This window comes from Molossus molossus, unplaced genomic scaffold (assembly GCF_014108415.1).
Source record: "Molossus molossus isolate mMolMol1 unplaced genomic scaffold, mMolMol1.p scaffold_m16_p_12, whole genome shotgun sequence".
NCBI classification, from domain to species: domain Eukaryota; kingdom Metazoa; phylum Chordata; class Mammalia; order Chiroptera; family Molossidae; genus Molossus; species Molossus molossus.
In genome coordinates, this window is record NW_023425347.1 from 73,080,830 (window position 1) to 73,100,679 (window position 19,850).

The following is a 19,850-nucleotide window of genomic DNA, read 5'->3' on the forward strand; positions in this document are numbered from 1 at the left end:
CTTTGGCCATACCTCCTCCTGCACCATTCATGACCCATACTGTACCCTACCTTGGCAGGCCCACATACCGAAGATAATACACAGCCTTCGTTGCTCGCTCCTGATAAACAAACATATTCTTCCGGTTCACCACAGAGAAGGCATTGAGCACAGAGCGCAGGGCCTGGATGGCTGTGGAGTGACGGGAATCAGGGAACTCCCTTCTCCAGATCTCCCTCCACACCCCACCTGCCTGCTCATGCCATCATATACCACGAGAGACCCCCATGCTGGGCCCCATTTTGAGGCGTGAGTGGACTCGAATCACAGTTCCCCACACAACGTCACAGGAGAAATGGCCAGGGACAAACTGCATTGTGGCTGCTAGGTACCCTCGGGGTGCACAGCTCTCATCAGCAGCATAATCTGATGGGGGGAAGGGAGACAATGGATCAGAAAAGGGACACAGCCCTCTGCCCTCACAGACTTCTCACCTGTGAACTGGTCTACTCATCCTCACTCCCCTGGCAATCTGGGTTCCCAGAGAAGCTGCTGTCAGGTATGAGCAGTGGATAGGAAACCCAGAAGGCTGCAGAGTCTAGAATGGAAAGCTGGTTGCTAAGGGTTTCAGCAAATCCACATGGAGAGACTAAAATGAGGATGGGCTCTGCCTGGTCTTACATCTCAGGCTGCTGAAAGTCACTGTGAAGTAAAAGTGCCGGGCTGTCCCGCTCATGCTAAATTTGCAGAAGATGCCCTCGAAACCCTGGGAAGCCCCCTAATTATGGGAATTCTGCTTTGATATGGAATACATCCCAGGATGTGCTGAGAGAGACATTCTCTGGAGCTGTCAGGAAGATTCATCTACAGATTGCTGAGAATGTTAAAAATAAGGAGTGGTCTGATTTTACTTTTAAACCAGAAGGGAAAATTGCAAAGAAATGGCATGATTTGGCTTTCCTTTATGACAGAGATTTTCAACCTTTTTTTATCTCATGGCACACATTAAACTAATTACTCAAATTCTGGGGCACATCAAAAATTTTATTTTTTGCCGATCTGACAAAAAAAAAAAACTCACACTGGACAGCTGTTGTTGGGTTGGCTGTTGTCATTTTTTAATTTGACAATATAAGGGAAAAGAAGTCAATGCCCCTGACTAAATAGTCAGGTACTGCATGTTTTAAAAATCCTTATGGCACACTGGCTAAAAATCACTGCTCTATGAGTTGGGGTGAGAGGTCATTGGGAGTAAAAGAAGGGAGCAGAAGTGTGGAGACTTCAATTACCACCTCGAGTAGAATACCATGTTTCCTAACCATTACCAGAAATCCCAAGGGGGTCCTATGCCTGCCTGTCTGGAGGGACAGCCAATCAGAAGGCAAATCCTCCTACCAGACCTTAGGCTTTGCTCCTCTCTTACTTGTCAACTGGCCTACTTGTCCCCCACCCCCACCCCTTGGCCCTGTCTATTACCCTGCAGGAGAAAGATGGTCATTCTGAGAAATGAGGCCGGCCGGGCCAGGCCCTTAGGAAGACAGGTGACAGCCAGTGCCCCTTCAATGACCCCTCTCCGGTATTCTTCAACCTCTCCCTCTACTGGCTCTTTCACTGTGGAACATAAATGTGCTCAAGTCTCTACATTATTTTACAATTGCTGCCTTGACCCGCATCCCCATTTCCTTTAGTTCCTGCCTTACCTACTTCATCTCTCCCTTCACTGCCAAGCCACCTGAAAGAGTAGTCAGGAAATTCTCTGCTCCACCTATCTGACATCCTTTCACTTTCCCATTTCCTCTAGTTTGTATTTCCATCTCTTCAATAAAAGTGCTCCCCTTCAATGACCCCTCTCTCCTGGGTCATTTTAGTCTCTCCATGTGGATTTGCTGAAACTGATGAACTTGATATAGCCAAACCTAGTGATCCTTTTGTGTCCTCTCTTCCTCGCTCTCCCTGTACTACTTGGCACCAATAAGCAAGTAATGGTGACTGTGCCCTCACCTTCCCACCAAATTCTTCAGTAAAGGAAAGGAAGGCTTGTGGGTGGAACCTCACCATCACTGGACAGCGGTGCCCGCTGACGGGAGTGGAAGGGGGTCTCGCTACGCCACAGATCTTCCTCACTCTCAGCCACCAGAAGAGAGTTACACACGTGACTGTCATGAAGGTCTTGAAGAAGCAGCCGCTAGGAGAAGGAGCAAGGTATCAAGGAACTGGAGTATTCCCTCATAAACTGGTGCTGGGGGTGAGACGTGATCAAAGGCAGAGAGAATGACCATTATCACAGGGGAGTCAGGGGTCAAGAAGAGCACCAGTAATCACTGGGAAGTCAAAGATGGTTATCTAAAAGTCACTGGGCTCAGGACTCTGAGTACTGAACCCCAGTTAGAACACTTGTCCCTCCTCTTTGCCAGAATCTGTTCACCAGCCTTCAGGTCTCAGCTTAAAAACCACTTCTAAGAAGCTTTTCCTGACACTTCAGACAATCAGACCCTGTTATATGCTCTCATAGCTGTCTCTACTTTTCCTCTGTATAAGTCTTCACAATTGTAATGAAAATAATTTGTGATTTAGCTGTTCAATGTCTATCTGCCTCAGTCGACACAAGCCGCAGAAAGTCAGGCTTTCCCTCTTGTTCACCATAACGTCCCTAATGCTAGCACAGTGCAATGAGTGGGAACATCATAGCTCCCGGGAGGGTATGAGAGGAACCCACAGTACTGGGGGTGGATTAGGGAGAGTTCCCTAGTTTGTGGGGAGTCTGGGGAGAGGGGGCATCCCAGTAACTTGGTTGGGGGATGTCAAAGAAAACATCCGGGATGGATCAACAGCTTCTGAAAGTCAAGGTCCTGGAATTCCTTACTCACTGGGGCTGTGACATGCCTGGAGAGGCCTGCCCCTGGCTGCCCCTTACCTGGTTGACCTCCCTGCAGATCTCCCCAACTCGCCTCACCAGGATCTGCTGCAGGTGGCGACACTCGGTGCCTGGCCCTCCATCTTCCCGAATCAGGCTCCTAGGAAGGAGGGATGGATCAGACACAGAGTTGCAGTTGCGGGGAAGGGGAATTGTAGGGGAAGGGTCATGGGGGCTGGGCCAAGGGGAACCATAAAAAGAAGTAGGATTGAACAAAGGGAAGTCAACGTGGTGGGAAATGGGAAGGATGGAATTCTCAGTAGCAATTCTGGAAGCCTAGGCTCCATGCCTACTTGGCCAGCCTCCCTATGGGTACCGCACTAAGGCTTCTATCATGCAGCTCACCACTTCTTTATTCTCAGATCGTCTTTATCAGAATGATGGCCTTCCCTTTTCTCAACCCCACCCCACCTCTATGATTAGAGCAATATTTAACCAGAGGCCTAGGTACGAATCCTGGCTCTGCCAATTACTAAGTGTGACCTCGGGGAAGTATTGAACTTATCTGTGCTTGAATTTCTTCATTCATATAATACAAGGACAAAGATACTTTGTAGGGCTTTTATATAGATTAAATAAGCTGATCCAGGTAAAATGCTTAAACAGTGCATGCCACTTAGTAAGCACTTGTTAAATATTGCCTATTCTTCCTTATTTTTATGTATCAACTTCTAAAGCTGCTCTGATCTGCAGATGCTCTTACTGCTCAGTGAGGAGCCAAAATCCCCATTAGCTTTTCAACTCCTTCAGGACGGTGGAGCGACATGCTTCTCTAATAGCTGTGAGAAGTGGCCAGGAGACCCCAACCTTAGAATCAAAGTCAGACCCCTACCCAAACTCTCAGTCCCACGTCTCACCCTTCACGACATTCAAGAGGGGTGGTGTGGGGCCAGGGAGAAGAGGCTCAATTGGAGTGGGGTGCAGGGCCCTGGCTCCTCACCGTGCATGTGCATATACTTCCACACGGTCCTGCAGTATCCGGACGACGAGCCAGAAGTCAGGCAGGCAGGGCCCAAGGAGGCCTGAGAGCGAAGGCTGTGGGAGTGTTGGCCCAGGAGCAGTCCGCAGTGTGAAAGGGGCCTTCTCCCCCAAGGTCTCATTGGGACCTTCACTATCAGAGCCACTGCTGCCACCATCATAACCTGTGTCAAATATGCTGAAGTTCAACCCCATCCCTGGCTCATTTGAGCCTCCAAAGTACATCAGGCTTGATGGTTCCTCTAGGTTACTCCCTTCTGATGCCCCATTCCCAGACCTTTGGCTGTGCAGCCTCCCATCAGCTTAGAGTCCTTCCTTGCCCCAGCGTACCTAAGTGGTCTGAGTCCACACTGCCCTGGCTGGACATGAGGCTTAGTCCCCGGCTGGGCCCAGGATGGCTCCCTGGGAAGAGAAGGGAAGTAAATGTCTAGAGCCCCTCTCAATTCCACATTGGACCACGTTCCAAAAATGGAAGCAGGCCCAGGGATGTATAAGTCCCGGGTCCTGGCCCCAGACTTTGCTGCCCAAGTCTTTTCTTACCTCCCTGTGGCAGGCGGGGCAGACTGATGAGGGAGGGGCCCTCAGAATCCTCTGGGGAGCCAGGGGCTTGGGGGCTGACTGTCAGGGCCTGAGAGGAGGTCAGGACTGAGTACAGGCCCCACACACCCACCAACCACCCTGCCATTCCCAGGTCAGCCCAGGAAAGACTCACCTCCCCTTCAGTGCCTTCAGCCTTATCCTCACGGCTGTGCCACGCCCAGGCCGCTGAAGGGGGCACCCCATGGGACCCACCTGGCTGTTGGCCGGCTGCCACAAAGAAGAAGCCACTGTCAGGGTCCTCAAGAAGAACATGGCCAGGAAGGTGGAGGTGGCGAAACTCCTGAGGAACAGAAGCCAAGGTCACAGTTTAGGCAGGAACGGCTCTCCGTATTTGTGGCACCCCACACTTCCTTATCAGACCCTCACAGCTACCTCGTGAAGCAGACACTAATCCCTATTGCTGTGGTATGAAAAGGTTCAAAGACTTGCTTGAGGCTCAGTGGGCCAGTGGCAAGGTTGGGGGCCAGGTCTCTTCCCACTTGGGCTACCAGGCATGGGGTAAGGGACAGACAAGGTGGTGAGAAGGTGAACAGGAGGATAACGACGCAAACCAAGAGAGGGCCTTCCATTCTGCATTTGGAGTCCAGGGAGAGTGGGTGCAAAGGGGACCAGGAGCGTTCTGGGGCAGCATACCTCTTTGAATTGTGTAAGGGAACGCTCCGGCCCAAACACAAAGCTCAGGGGCAGAGTTTGGCGAAGGCAGGTGGAGCGTCCAGGAGAGCTATGGATGTGGGCAGCCACTCTGTGCAGGGCAGGGCTCTGGGGAATGCCCCCTCTTCGGAGTGCCCCCACCATCTCATCCTCCAGCAACCAGCGGATCTAGTCAGAGGACAATCCAGGAAGTGGCAGAGGGACCTCCCTTGCTGACTGGGGCATCATCTCACTCCCAAAGTAGATCTTCTGCCTCATAGACTGAGAAAGGCCTCAGTTCAATCCCAGAATAAAGGGGGGAAGGTGACTTACCCCCCTGATATGATGGAAAGGGTATCAGTTACAGTGTTGAGGGGCTGTCACTTAGGCTGGGGGAGGGAAAGCCCTTACCTCACTCATGGTGGTCTCAATAGCCAATCTGTGGGGTGTGGCCAAACTGGATAGTCCTGGGTGCCTAATAGGAAGAAAGGTTGACACTGGTTTCCAGAAAATAAAACTGAAGGGAAACAAGGACCTCTGAGAGGGAGAAAAGGAAATACCTGTCTTCTTCTGGGGGTGGCAGTGGGGGCCCCAGGCCATCATCCGATCTTAATGATGATGGTTGCCCTGGGGAGCGTGGGAATGAAGCACTGCTCTCAGATGTTGACCTGAACAGGATAGGAGCAAAGGTCGAAGGTCAGCAACTAATATCCTCCCAAAACCTCCTCACCACTCCTTTCTGGAAATATTTCAGATGTCCTTAGTCCTCAAGTGCCCCTAAATTCCTTACTAAACCCCCTACCCCAACAAGGCCCCAGGTCCCCCCACCAAACATGCTGCCACACCGGTGGTGCTGAGGGTCTGAGGTTGGGGGGAGCTCCACTTCCAGCGGCAAGGTCAGCACAAAGACATCCAAAGTGACACTGAGGTCCCTCAGGGGTACTCGGGCCCCAATCGGGGGGCTCTCCAGACTGGAAAGCACCTGGCCTGGAAGAGGGGGGAAAGTCAAGGGTTGCTGGGAACCCCAGGACAAGCACAGATTCCAAGTTCTCAGCGTTAAGGAGTTATACTCAAAGACTCTTCCCCAAGCAGGCTGGCAGGCTGTTCTGGGACCTGTGGCCTTCCCCTGGGCAGCCCCCAACTCACCCAGGCAGGTGGGCAGGCTGCACACGGGGACCGAGCTGTGCTGCCCAAGCAGCCGCACGGAGCACGTGAGGTGCAGGAACAGCGGGGGCAGGTCGTGCACAAGGCTCTCAGGCCCAGAGGGAGAGTCACCCCCCAGGACACTGAAGGAGTCTTCATCAGGGTTCACGGTGTCTGCATCAGACAGCGAGGCAGAGTCTAGCCCGGCAGGCCCCAGGTCTGGTTCACGGCTCTCGCAGTATTCCACCTCCAGCTCTGGGTCGCTCTCAGTGACCACGCAGCAGGCAGACGTGTCTCCTGCAGATGCATGTCTCAGTCAGTAGGAGAGGGTGGCAGTGAAGGGCCCTGAATCCTGGCTTGAAGCAGCCTTCCCCACCTCGACATACCTTCTTCTCCCATGAGCTCAGCCTCCGAAAACTCCAGGTCACTGACTTTTCTGTCTACTGTGTCGCGGGGGCCCTCATCCTGGGCAAAACAAGAAAAGAGACAGCTTGATCCAAGGCAGAAAAAGAGCCACGTCCAGGCCTCGGGGAACAAAGAGGATCCAAGTGGGCCAAGTGGAAGCTCTGGGGCTATAGGTCGGGGAGAAGAAAGCTACTCACCTCTCGCCTGCTGGATGGAGGGCAATAGAAGAAGTAGTGGGGATTGGAGGGTACTGTTCGAAAGTGGAGACCACTGATCTCCAGGAACTTCTCCTGTTTGGGGGTTAGAAGGAAGCGCTAATGTCAGCTACCCCTTAGAACACAACCCCTACAACACACACCTACACCTCCCAACCCAGGAGAGAATATTAACCCCTGCACAGGCAGGACTCCATTCCTTTACCCTCACCTGGATGAGGCTATGAAGGGCATCATGGGCCTCTCCTCTGAGCTGGCAGACATCTGTCAGTGAGATCTCCAGGCCAGGGTCTGGATGGCCAGGGACACGGGTGCTCTGAGACTCAGGCTCGCTTAGGTCCTCGGTCTCTATGCTGAGGGGTTGGGGTGAGGGTGGGGGGCATTCAAGTTTTAAGAACCACCAAGTCCTAGAGGAGCCTGCTTCCCAAATGGGCACAGCACACACCTATCTGTCTTTGGCTCTAGGAAGGGTGAGCTGGGGACTCAGCAGTGGGTAAAATACAGTTTTTGCCTTTATGAAACTCAAATTAGTTCAGGAGATCATTACTATATGAATGTTCCTGGAACAGCTTCTACTTTCACTGATAGCAACTGGCAACTCCCTACCCCTAACCTAGCTCAATGCTCCACACCAGAACAGGAGACGGAGAGAGCCAGGAGGAGAATGCGCCCCGAGCCAAACGGGAGAAAGAAGTCTGGGCAGGAGGCAGGAAGCCATCAACAAAGCACCACTGCCCTTCGGATGCTCGGGTGCCATCTTGCATGGCTATTCCCCAGGGATGGAAAATCTGTTTCTCAGGACTCTGTCTGTGTGCCCCCCTAACACATTATTCCAGGACAGTCCTAACCTGGACTCAGAAGCCAGAACAGCTCGTTCCCGAGGCTCAGGGCCTTCCTCAATGCTGCTGCTGAAGGGACCAGGGCTGAGGGGACCAGGGCTTGGGGGTGCGTGAGGCAAACCCCGAGTGTGTCCGCAGAGTGCGAGCAGAAAAGGGGTGATGTCTACTTCTTGGAGTAGCTCCTCACAGGCATCCACTGCCATCAGCAAGTCCTGGGAGGTCACGCTCTGCGCTTGCTGCAAGCTACGGAACAGCCCTGACAGAAGTGGAAGGGGCCACGAGGTCAAGCTCTGGAACCGCCTCCCCAGTCCCAGTAACCTTCACGTCTCCTCCCTGATGCTCCCTCCTATGGCCTCATGCTCACCACGGACGTAGCATCGCTGAGCATGCTCCTGCAGCAAGGCACAATGGTTGGCTGCCTCCTTGTACCTGGGCTCCATCCAGGCAGAGGAGGGAGAGGTCTGGTCGAGAAACGGAGTCCTAAGAATGAGAGGAAAGAGGGAGCTTGGGTTCCCTAAATACACTTCAGACTCACCATCCATCCAGTCCAGGGGTCAGCCACAAGTCCCCACCGAATGTATTCATGGTTAGACTATTTGCTGAAGGAAGCTCAGCATGGGGCTGGCAGGACATAGCTAAGCAGCTGAGCTCCTGCCACTGACCATCAATCTGTCTGTCCATACCTGAGTGTGTACCCAAGCCCTGGCTGGGGGAGGACCCACGTCAACAATGAGAGCACTCACCGAAAGATGAGGTCTCGGGGCGCCTGAGGGGGCTGCATGCCAACCATTTGCTCCCTCAGCGCTTCCAGGGCACAGCTATAGATGAAGACAGGACATCGGGTCCGGGGCCCATCTGCACCTTCTGTCTGTGGAGACTGACATCCAGTGTAAGCCTGTAAGTCCCGATGGGAGGAGGGTGGGCTCGGCTCTCCTGGATTCTGGGCACTGTCTGTGGGAAGAGGTGTCACATGGTCTTCAAGGCTTCTATTCGCTCCCATTCCTGCGCCCGCAACTGATTTAAGTCAGCAGCCTTACCACAGGCTGGGGTGACACTAAGAATAGGGACCTGGGCCTTTGGAGCCCTGACTCCAGTTCCTCCCAGATCTTTCAGGCTGGAGGCCCCACTCCAATCCCTGAACTTGAACTTTGTCTCCTCTTGAGAGGGTCCCTCTAGGCCATAGGTGGCCAGATGCTGGACATCTGAAAAGCAAAAGAAAGGCATAAATCAGAGCCACCTAGTGGCCCTGTGAGGGAGCTCAGGGGTTTGTATCTGACAGGCTAGTGAGGCAGGTCAGTGGTTGGTACCTGAGAAGGTAGCCGGGAGGAACGTCAGAAACACATGCTGGGGGGTCACAAGCCTTGCATAGCAGCGCCACTGAGGGGGCTGGGCTGAGATGAGAGGCTTGAGAGCTTCAGGAGGGCCTACGTTCTATGAGAGAGACAAAGTTAGGGCAATCTGTAAGAGACCAAACAACCCCTGCTCCCTTCCTCCACCCTAGAGGGTAGAGTTTGCAAGACCCAGAACAAAATGAAATGGCAGCATCCTGTCACTGGCAGGAGGCATTTAGTATCCCCAGTGATGGAAAGCTGGGGTGCGAATATGTGGTGATGGAAGGAGGTCAGTATGAAAAGGGCTCAAGGAGATGAGTCAGTGCTGACCAGGGTAGGAGGAGCCGAGTCTCCAGTGGCCTGAGTGCAGCTGACTGACTGATCCTTCAGGATCCCATGGTCCCCCACTGGTGGCCCTTCTGGACCTACAATGAGGGTAGAGATGAGTGGAAGAGGGCAGGGCCAGACAAGAGGCAGGGCTCTGAGGTAAAGAGATGGGGAGACCAAAACCCAAAGACAGAAACCACCTTGTGGGAAGGGGGGAAAGGCGCTGAGCCAGAGTCTGAGATATGGAAAGAAGTGGGGAGTTTACCTGGACCGCGGCAGGTCCTGCACAGCACCTCACTCAAGAAGGTAGCCTGGTCAGCGGTGCTCAGCGGGATCTCCCGGTCACTCAGCTCCTGGCCCAGGCAGCTGTGCAGCAGGCACAGCACCATGTCGTTGGCGGGACAAGGCCCCTCGGCGAGAGGGACGCCTTCTGGCTCTGCCCGACACACACTCTGCTCAGCACCAAGAGCCTCCTGCTGCCCAGTGCCCCGGCTCAGCCCTGACCGCCTCAGCCCTGACCGGCACAGCCCCTCCTGCAGTTCCCAAGCCTCTTCTGGCCCCCAGCTCTCATCTGCCAGTTTGCAGACTTATCTGCTCTCTATGCTTTAGTTCACCCAGGCTTGCTAGCCCTGTAGGTGTGGGGCGAGTGGGCACAAAGTTCACCCACCTCTGGAAAGCAGGAGGAAGAACATCTGAAGCTGCTGGCACTGAGGCAACAGTCCCATTAGGTCAAAACGGAAAGGGATCTCATGGACACAGGTATCTCCCCCCTGGTCCAATCCTAAGAGGGAGGGAAGGAAGACAAGACTCAAGGTGAGACCAGATTTTCTGTCTGTGGCTGCCTTTTCTCCACCCACTCCCCTCAGGAGCCCCCTCCTCACTGACCATCAGAGAACCTCGGCTCTGGGGGCACAGGACTCCATTCCTTGCTCTGGCACAGCTGAATCAGGTATTCAAAGCTCAGCATGGAGCCTATGCAGGCAGCATCCCGAGGGTGGAGCTAGGAGAGGAACAGCAGAGGTCAGGGCTAAGCCCCTCTTAGCCCCAGGGACCTGGGCCTCCAGCTCTCAAGGAAGCCCACATAGCCAGACACTCAGAACACACAGATCCAGAGGGATCAGAAAGCCCAAAAGCTGTGGTACTCCCAAAGAGATGACACCCAACGTGGGAAGGGGGGGGACGGACACTGTGAGGTCACTCACAGCTCTGGGGATCTCAGAGTATGTCAAGTCCTGAAGGTGCTTCCAGCTCTCAGGGCCAGGTCCCACTCGCCCATACTGTGGTTCCACCCACACCTCGGTGACCAGGTTGAGCTCCGAGTCTCCCTCCAGGGCTTCTACCTCCACATCATTGTCATCATCTGTTGAGAAACTGAAGGAGAAAGGGCCCTGAGCCTGGGAGTGAGGAGAGTCCAATCCACAACCCCATGGCTGGAGTCAGCTCACGGAAGGCAGGAAGGCAGCGCACACACAGGACAGCCACACGTCGCATGGAGTCTTACCAGAACTGTACTTGCCTGATGAAGCATCTAAAAACACCACCCCCTACCCCAACGCCCTCAGGTATGGGTGACAGAATTTCAGGGGACCGTAGGGAGGAGGAATGTGGAGAGAGGCAACTCTCCAAGAGGGGCGGGCCTCACCTGTCCTTGGTGGAGGTGGAGTGTGGGGGGAAGAGGATATACTGGACAACACACGTGTGCCTCTCTTCCACTGCAGCCTGCCCCGGGTGCTCATTCTGAGGGTGGAACGGGAGATCCTGGGCAAACCCCAGCCAAGGCAGAGATCTGGCCCTGCCCAGCTCTGGCCCTCAAAACCTTAGTTCCCTTGCCACACTGTCCTGGGACTGGCCTCTGGCCTTGGCTCCCCATGAGGCAGAGATTCTGGCAGTCCCAACGCAGCTCAGAGGTCAGTGGCCCTGGGAGGATCATGAACCTCGGTGGGAGGTGTCATGAGGGATGGCACCTACCTGAATGGGAAGCTCCAGCACCATGTTGATGATTCCTTCCCCACTGCAGGCGAAGTGGAACCCTTCAGAGAGTCGGACTCTGAAGCCCCATAAAGGCGGGGGCAGGGACAGGATGAGATGAAGGAGGGACAGTCAGAGTAGCTCCCCGACCCCATGCCACTTATACACCCACCTTCTAGCAGCCATCCAGGCAGACTTGAGTGCTGGTGGCCCTGCTAAGACTAATGGTCCCGCCAATATAGCAGGTCCAATTAGGACCAGAGGCCTAAATAAGTAGAGTGGAGGGAGGGGCAGGGAGGGCAGTAGCAGGCCCTGCTCTGTACTGGATACTCAGCGTAACAGCAGCAGCAGAGACGGCCTCAGAGAGGACAGGGTCTGGCACAGGCTTTTTGCCGGCATCCAAACCCAAAGTCTACACTAGCTCTCTCCCTGCCCCCAAGTTGTCTGGCAGGCTCAGGTGACATACTCAGTGAGGACGGAGAGAAGCTGGGCGATGGCGCTGAGTGGCAGTGAGGGAGCCAGTCCTGATGGGACACTCCAGAGCCAGCGCTGATGGTAGAGGTAGCGGGACAGCGACGCTAGGCTAGAAGAGGCTGAGCGGCCTGACACCAAGGGCAGTGGCCCCGGTGGCTCCAGTGTCAACAAAAATGGTGCCCGGTAGTCCAGGGGTAACTTCTCATACCTGGGAAACAGGGGTAACTCCTAGTTAATGGCTACTTATACCCAGCTAAGCCACAGCCCTCCTATATGCTCCTGGCCCCAACCCCACCCTCTGTACCAACCTGATGAGTAGCTTGTCCAGTGGTTTATGTAGGACCACAAGGCAGGGCCGATCAGAGAGGGCCTGCTGTGGTCCCAGCAGAGGGGGGGACTTGGAGGGAGAGTTGCCCCCACCAATGCCCCCCAGCCCTTTCCGTTTCACCTTGGGTGTCGGCTCCTTGCTTTGCACCCGGTGGGGGAAGCGCAGCCGCAGGATCTCGTCCTGCAAGCCCGACACAATCTGAGGGGAAAATGCAATTAGATTCTTCTACTCCAAATCCTATGGATCTGGGAGAAGGGGCCCACAGATAAGATGAGAGAACTTTACTTAATCTGGGGGGATCCCCTCTCTACTGGCCCTGGCCCTCGCCCTGTGGGTTCGGGGAGAAGGAGCCAGTTTACACTCCAGGCTCCTTGGGCTGGGATCAGTCGGGGCCCAGCTCACCTTGTGCCGGGCCTGTGCTGGTGTGCCGATGGGGAAACCCAGGCGAAGAACCATGCATGGGGCCTTGGAGATGATGCGGACCATGTAGAAGGAGGAGGGGGGCTGGTCTGGGGCACTGGGGAGAAATGGGAGTCAGTAAGCAGCTCTAGGTTGGCTGTAAATGAGTTTGGGGGAAATAGGGATGCAGTCTGGGGTTAGAGGAAGAGACATGAGCTGAGGTGGCAAGGGAGGAGTGAGGGGACATCACTTTGCCCACCTGGAGAGCAGCTTCACATAGGAATAGCCCTCAACTAGCACGAAGCTGCTCCAGTCCCGAAGCAGAGAGGTGAGAGAGGAGTGTGAGATCCTGCACTGGACGGTGCTGTAGCGCCCATTGCTGCCCGGGGTGTGCAGATGCTTGGGGATTGGCCTGGGAAGAGGGACAAGCACTGAGGTCAGCCCTCCCAGCTCCAACCTTGGGGGAAAAGAAAAAAACCTCTTCCTTCTAGGACCTGTTTGAGTATATGAGGGCTAAGGAGCAAGAAGACAGGGTCAGTTTTTCTTGGCCAAGGTTGGTAAGGGCTCATCTGCTGCTCCCCGTCCCCATCTTCCCTGTCACCTCACCCCTGGTCCTCCATCCCAACTGTAGCCCTGAGAGGGTACCCACGTGTCATGCTCCAGGATCAGCACTAGGCGATGCATGTGAAGCCAACGCTGCCATGAATTTGCATCCATGGATAGCACTGGCTTCCAGTAGGCAGCAAACTGGGCATGAGATGAGTCAGACCCACTGTGTTGAAGGGAGAGCACCTGGGGACGGGAAGGACAGCACTATAGAAGCATCCATAGAAAACAAGGGTACAGCCTCCAGATGGTGTGCAGAACCCTGGGGTTCTGAGGGTCAGAGATGGCAGTGGTTTAAGGCTGAAGGAACCCATAATCCAGCCAGGCTGGAGGCAAAAACTGCCTCCAACATGAAGACTAGAGTAGGATGAATGAGTCCAGGGACAGACTGCATGGCCCTTTAAAGCTAATTCCAGGCAAAGGAAAAGACTTGCCACGCTTCTATCACTGACTTTGGAGCAAAGCCACTGAGTCGTTGGCAGGACCTCAGATGAAGCCACTGGCCTAGCAATGTCAGGCTGACAGCTGGAGCTGAGAGTGAAGAAAGCACAGGACAAAGGAAGCTTTGGTCCTCAGGAAGTGCACAGTGCACAGTGGTTTTTAATGGTGGGAAACGGGTGAAGGTGGCGAGGGGGCGGGCAGAGTATTCCAGATGGAGACGGGGCAAAGGGGCTCGCAGTTGGCTGGGATACCACCACCTAGACACTCTACAAGTCTTTACCTCTGACACCGTGGTCTGTTGAGGACAGCCAGCCTCTCTCTACAGATCCTTCTCCTCCCCCAGGGGCTTGGAAGGAGGGAGGAGAACTGCTCTCAAGGCTAACGGGTTCTGGTTTGGGTGCCTTGGACTTGAGAGGGAAGGAAAAAGAAGTGATGCTGGGCTCCGGAAGCCGTGCCAATCCAAGTCTGGGTGGGCACAAAAGAGGGAATGAGATGGGATCCACTCACCGGGGTGGTGGAGCCTGGAGGGATGTAGAAGAGTGGCACTCCGCTCTTGGTGCTGTCTGGAAGCGTGAAATGTTCTGGGACTGAAGAGAAGGACTGAAGGTGGGCTAGCATCTGGTCCGTCTGGTTAATGCTGTAGGACAAAGGCCAATCCTGAGCCACACCTGACTCTAGTGGGCACAGAAGGGAGCCCCTGGAGGACAGGGGCCTGGGACACAAGCCTGGTACTGAGGGTGACTCTCTTCACCCCCAAAGTTCACACATCTGTCTCTCCACACAACTAATGGGGCATCACTCACTGAGCGGTGACCTCACTTACCTCTGCAGCGTGTTCCAGAACCGCCGGATAACGTGGGTGCGATACAGTGAGCGAATGGGTTGCCTTAGAGCACAGGACACGTCATGTAAAATGTCATAGCCACCTTCCATTGTCACTTCCACCCGTGTTCCTCGAGGGCCCTCAGGCTCTAGTGGCCAGGGTGCCACAGCCACATACTCTATGCGCATGTTGTGTTTCCACAGCAGCACCAACTTCACCTCCAGCTGGGACCCTCCTGCAAGGGGAAGCAGGAGGGCTAATGAGGAGAAGCAGACATTGGAATCCCGGCCTGGGACTAAGTCCTATCTGAAACTCCCACCCACCTCCTAGAACTTTAGCCTGGCCAAAGGTTCCAGGCATGGTTCCATAGATTTCAGGCCCAGAGCCTGCCATCTGACACAAAGAGTTTTGCAGTAATCTGAAACAAAGCCAGTTCGGGATATCAATACCACTCTCAGGTGACTCACTTCAGGCAAAAAGAGATGGAACTGAGCAGATAAATACTAAGAGAACCAAACCCTGAAGGCAGTTCAGAACCCACTTGTCTCAAATGACAAGCAGAATCTTTCACTGTGACACTTCCGTGTGTGATACATGTGTCCTCTGCTTTGCTCAGCAGATCTCCCCACACCCAAAATTTGAGACTTGTGGGATATAGCAGGACCTAGTGACCCTTACCTTTGGCTAGCGTGACCTCTCGGACACTGTAACCTTCTCGAAGTCGTACAGACACGGTGCTGACCAAATCAGCTGGCACCTCCTTCTCAGTGTGCTTCTTCCGTCGCAGGGCTAAGGCAGGGTTGCTGCTGGCGGAGACCAGGTGTTCATTAAACAGGCGGTGCTGAGAGCCTAGTGAGGATGGGAAGGGGACAGTGGTTACCTGTTAGTGGAAAGAGATATGGGGGAGGTGCTACACTGAAATCTGGTGAGAGAACAGCACCAAAGTAGTTAGCCCAGTTATACTTTCAGTGCCCCAGGGACCCAAACCCTAGGCAGATTCCTGTATCATCTCAGCCCATCTTACATTTCCCCATTCCCACACCTGCCTCTGTCTGCCTCTCACCGCAATAATATTCAGGGTTCAGGGCTTCTCCACTGCGCAGGAAGGAGTAGAGGAGAAATGCTCGGTGGTAGACAGTCAGACCCAGGCTGCCTGGTTCGGGCTCAGGACAAGTGGACAGGTAGGAGCCAAATGTCGCCATTGCGATGAACTTCATCAATTCCACATTGGGCACATGGCCAAAACTGCAGTCATAAGAGTAAACTCCTCCCACCTGGAGAAAGTGAGCAATTGGAGACCTTGCTCAAAAAGAGGCATCAGAGAAAGAAGTATAAAAGCGGAAGAGACTGGTTGATGGCTGCTCCCATCCCCGGGACCACGGAGTGGAAAGTGGGCCAGAGTTCTCCAAGGACAGATCACTGTCACTTTCCTTCCCTGAGCCCTTCTGCCTGAAGCCTGTGCCACCTGGTTATACCCTTCTTTCTCAATCAAATACCAGCCTGCCCACATTCATTAAAGATTTTGGCAACTGGTTTCACTGGCTTTCTGTCACCTTCATGAGAGTCTTCAGTGTCTCTCTAACAAAGTGCTTCTCAAACTTTAGAGTGCATACAAAATACCTAGGAATTCTGTTAAAAGGCAGTAGGTCTGGGTGGGGCCTGAGATTTTGCATTTCTAACAAGCTCCCTGGTGATGCCAATGCGGCTAGCCTATATGCCAAGGCTATAGATCAGAGACTGGAAAACTAAATATAATCTGTGGCCCAACACCTATTTTTGTAAATAAAGTTTTATTGGAACATAGCCATGCCCATTCATTTCCATATTGTTTATGGCTGCTTTCTAATACAAGAACAGAGTTGAGAAGCTGTGACAACCCTTTGCCTTTTAAAGCTTAAAATACTTGCTAGCTGGTCCTTTATAGAAAATGTCTGCAAACCTACTCTAGATGACTCGTTCAATTCTCTGGCTTCTCAGTTCCTTAACCCTTATCTCCTGGAACTTTCTTTATTCCACTCACCTGCCTGCTGGCTACATGCTGAACCTTGACTTTACCTGAGAGCACAGTAGTTCCCCCCTTATCTGTGGTTTTGCTTTCCAGTTTGTTACCTATAGTCAACCATGGTCTGAAAACATTAAATGGAAAATTCCAGAACTGAATAATTCTTAAGTTTTAAATTGTGTGCTGCTCTAAGTAGTGATAAAATCTTGCTCCATCCCACCCAGGACGTGAATCATCCCCTTATCTAGCGTATCCATGCTGTATATGCTACCCAACCATTAGTCATTTAATAGCCATCACAGTTATCAGATCAAAAATCAGATGGGCCCGGCCAGTGTTCTCAGTGGTTAGTGTCAACCCATGCACCAAGAGGTCGTTGGTTCGATTCCTGGTCAGGGCACATGCCCAGGTTGTGGGCCCGATCTCCAGTGGCGAGCATACAGGAGGCAGCCAATCAATGTTCTTTCTCATTGATGTTTCTACCTTTCTCTCCCTCTCCCTTCCTCTCTCTAAAATCAATAAAGAGATGGACTTCTGGTCAAGATGGCGGCGTAGGTAAACGCGGTATCGCGTCCTCCCACAACCACATCAAAGTTACAACTAAACTACAGAACAACCATCATTCAAAACCGCCTGAAATCAAGCTGAATGGAATTCCTACAACTACGAAATTAAATCAGCAGCCACATCCAGACTGGTAGGAGGGGCGGGTCCCACATCCAAGTGTGGCGGATAAAAATCAGGAGGCTCCCGCGGCTGGGAAGGTCCTTCCTGAGGACTGAGGGGTCCCCATCCCACACCAGGTGCCCCGCTCAGGGTTCCAGTGCCAGGAAGAGAAGTCCCCATAACTTCTGGCTGGAAAAACCAGCGGAAACTGAGGCTCAGGGAAGCTGAAGTGGCTGGAGCCCCAGGCAGCTCCTCTTAAAGGGCCCGCGCACAGACTTATCAGACTCTCTCCCTCTAAGCTTGGAGGGGAGGCAGCTGGAGGGGCACCAAAGACATACAGGAAAGAACTGAGCTGTTTGGCATTGGAGCAAGGGCTGGAGAGGGGGCTTTCTTGGGGACAAACGTGCTGTAAGAGGCCTTTGTTCCTTTGGTGAGCCTTTCCCGGGGGCGGCAGACAGTCTCCATATCTGGGACTCCAGCAACCTGGCTCACACTGATAGCCCTGCCCTGTTGACTCCCTGAGGCCCCGCCCCGCCCCACCCAACTTTCAAGCCCACCCAACTTTCAAGCCCACCCAAGCTGTTGCCACTTGCTTAACCATAGGATTGGCCGGTCTTGGATCCTGCTTCAGGTTTTTCCTAAATTCTTTAAACGAGCAGCATCTGGTCTCAGCGAGCCCCATACCTCCCATTAAATAATACACTGAAACAAACACAGGGAGGCAGCCAAAATGAGGAGACAAAGAAACAGGTCCCAAATGAAAGAACAGAACAAAACCCCAATAAAAGAACTAAGCGAAATGGAGATACCAACCTAACAGATACTGAATTCAAAATACTGCTTATAAGGATGCTCAATGAACTTAGTGAGAACCTCAGTGAACTTAGTGAGGGCCTCAAGAGCATAAAAAAGGACCAGTTAGAAATCATGGATACACAGTTAGAATTGAAGGAGGCATTAACTGAAATAAAGAATAATTTACACAGCTTCAACAATAGAGTATGTAAATCCAAGGAGCAAACTATCGATTTGGAACATAAGGAAGCAAAAAATCCCCAATCAGAACAGCAAAAAGAAAAAAGAATCCCAAAAAATGACGATAGTGTAAGGAGCCTCTGGGACAACTTCAAGCATGCCAACATTCGCATCTTGGGGGTGCCAGAAGGAGAAGAGAGAGAACAAGAAATCGAAAACCTGTTTGAAACAATAATGGCAGAAAACTTTCCTAACTTGGTGAAGGAAACAGACATACAAGTCCAGGAAGCACAGAGATTCCCAAACAAGATGAACCCCAAGAGGCCCACACCAAGACACATCATCATCAAAATGCAAAAGGTTCAAGACAAAAAGAGAATCTTAAAAGCAGCAAGAGAAAGGCAGCTAGTTACCTACAAGGGAGTTCCCATTAGGCTGTCAGCTGATTTCTCAAAAGAAACTTTGCAGGCCAGAAGGGAGTGGCAAGAAATATTCAGAGTGATGAAAACCAAGAACCTACAACCAAAATTACTCTATCCTGCAAAGCTGTATTTAGAATCGATGGACATATAAAAACTTTCCCAGACAAGAAAAAGTTAAAGGAGTTCATCACTACCAAACAGTTATTATTATTATTTTTTTTTATCCTCACCCGAGGACATTTTTCCATTTTTTGTTCAGATAGAGCGAGAGGGAGAGAGAGGAAGAGAGAGAGAGAGAAACATCGACGTGAAGGGACACATCGAGTGGCTGCCACCCGCACGACCAACCAGGGCCGGGGACAAACTGCAACCGAGGCACGTGCCCTTAGCGGGAACCGAACCCGGGTCTCTCTGTACCGCAGGCCGACGCTCCAACCGCTGAGCCAAACCGGCCAGGGCCCAAACAGTTATTATATGAAATGATGAAGGGTCTTTTTGAAGAAAAACATAAAATGTATGAACAAACAAAATGGCAATGAATACATAGCTATCAACAATGGAATCTACAAACAAAATGAACAGGTAGAACAGACACATTCTCATAGATACAGAGAACATTTTGTTGGTTGCCAGTTGGGAGGGGGGGTTGGGGGAATGGGTGAAAAAGGTGAAGGGATTAAGAAGCACAAATTCATTGCTAGACTGACAAACCTCAAAGGGAAAGGGGTTGGGGGTTGGGGGTGGGAATAAATAAACCAAAGAACTTATATGCATAACCAATGGACACAGACAATAGTGTGGGAAAAGGTGGGAGGGGGGCGGGAGTGGGGAGGAGGGGGTCAATGGGGGAAAAATGTGGAACATCTGTAATACATTTTACATCCAACAAAAAAGATTTGAAAAAAAAAAGTAAACTCATGAACAATAAAAAAAATAAAAAAATAAAATAAAATAAAATCAATAAAGAAAAAATTTTTTTAAAAAAGTCAGATTGACTGTATCAGTATCAAAGTCCTTGTGTTTAAGTAACCCTTATTTTACTCAATTACAGCCCCAAAGCTTAAGAGTAGTGATGCCAGAAATTCAGATATGCCAAAAAAAGCTGTAAGATGCTTCCTTTAAGAGAAAAGGTTTGTATGTAGGAAAAAACATACTATATGTAGGGTTCAGTACTCTCTGTGGTTTTAGGCATCCACGGGGGTCTTGGAATGCATCCGCCATGGATAAGGAGGGACTACTGTACTTACTTTTGCCATTTCAATTGGCACATCCTACCGATTACACACAGCTGCATCCCTTTAGATTCCATAAAGAAAATGGAAGCATCCTGCTTCTCCTGCTGCTCTATGATCTTATTAAGATCGCTAGGCCTTGAACCCTGCTCT

The 19,850-nt window shown here is 52.2% G+C and overlaps 1 protein-coding gene across 1 annotated transcript in view; it reads right to left on the bottom strand.

The window, feature by feature from the left end:
• Positions 1–19,850, bottom strand: part of SZT2 (SZT2 subunit of KICSTOR complex) — a 73,610-nt gene that overhangs the window by 14,555 nt on the left and 39,205 nt on the right. The window contains exons 8-44 of the mRNA XM_036257520.1: positions 15,464–15,674; positions 15,079–15,249; positions 14,401–14,635; positions 14,085–14,214; positions 13,180–13,322; positions 12,790–12,942; positions 12,534–12,648; positions 12,112–12,329; positions 11,796–12,011; positions 11,330–11,408; positions 11,004–11,098; positions 10,564–10,732; positions 10,247–10,361; positions 10,029–10,142; positions 9,627–9,797; positions 9,365–9,459; positions 9,011–9,134; positions 8,741–8,905; positions 8,447–8,654; positions 8,068–8,183; positions 7,713–7,959; positions 7,076–7,217; positions 6,847–6,939; positions 6,631–6,709; positions 6,248–6,541; positions 5,947–6,088; positions 5,662–5,769; positions 5,513–5,576; positions 5,105–5,290; positions 4,584–4,751; positions 4,412–4,499; positions 4,202–4,273; positions 3,834–4,035; positions 2,894–2,993; positions 2,035–2,164; positions 253–405; positions 69–171 (exon numbers count right to left, since the gene is read on the bottom strand). Of these exons, the coding sequence (XP_036113413.1) occupies positions 69–171; positions 253–405; positions 2,035–2,164; positions 2,894–2,993; positions 3,834–4,035; positions 4,202–4,273; positions 4,412–4,499; positions 4,584–4,751; positions 5,105–5,290; positions 5,513–5,576; positions 5,662–5,769; positions 5,947–6,088; positions 6,248–6,541; positions 6,631–6,709; positions 6,847–6,939; positions 7,076–7,217; positions 7,713–7,959; positions 8,068–8,183; positions 8,447–8,654; positions 8,741–8,905; positions 9,011–9,134; positions 9,365–9,459; positions 9,627–9,797; positions 10,029–10,142; positions 10,247–10,361; positions 10,564–10,732; positions 11,004–11,098; positions 11,330–11,408; positions 11,796–12,011; positions 12,112–12,329; positions 12,534–12,648; positions 12,790–12,942; positions 13,180–13,322; positions 14,085–14,214; positions 14,401–14,635; positions 15,079–15,249; positions 15,464–15,674 (5,414 nt within the window). The remainder of the gene's footprint in view (positions 1–68; positions 172–252; positions 406–2,034; positions 2,165–2,893; positions 2,994–3,833; positions 4,036–4,201; positions 4,274–4,411; positions 4,500–4,583; positions 4,752–5,104; positions 5,291–5,512; positions 5,577–5,661; positions 5,770–5,946; positions 6,089–6,247; positions 6,542–6,630; positions 6,710–6,846; positions 6,940–7,075; positions 7,218–7,712; positions 7,960–8,067; positions 8,184–8,446; positions 8,655–8,740; positions 8,906–9,010; positions 9,135–9,364; positions 9,460–9,626; positions 9,798–10,028; positions 10,143–10,246; positions 10,362–10,563; positions 10,733–11,003; positions 11,099–11,329; positions 11,409–11,795; positions 12,012–12,111; positions 12,330–12,533; positions 12,649–12,789; positions 12,943–13,179; positions 13,323–14,084; positions 14,215–14,400; positions 14,636–15,078; positions 15,250–15,463; positions 15,675–19,850) is intronic.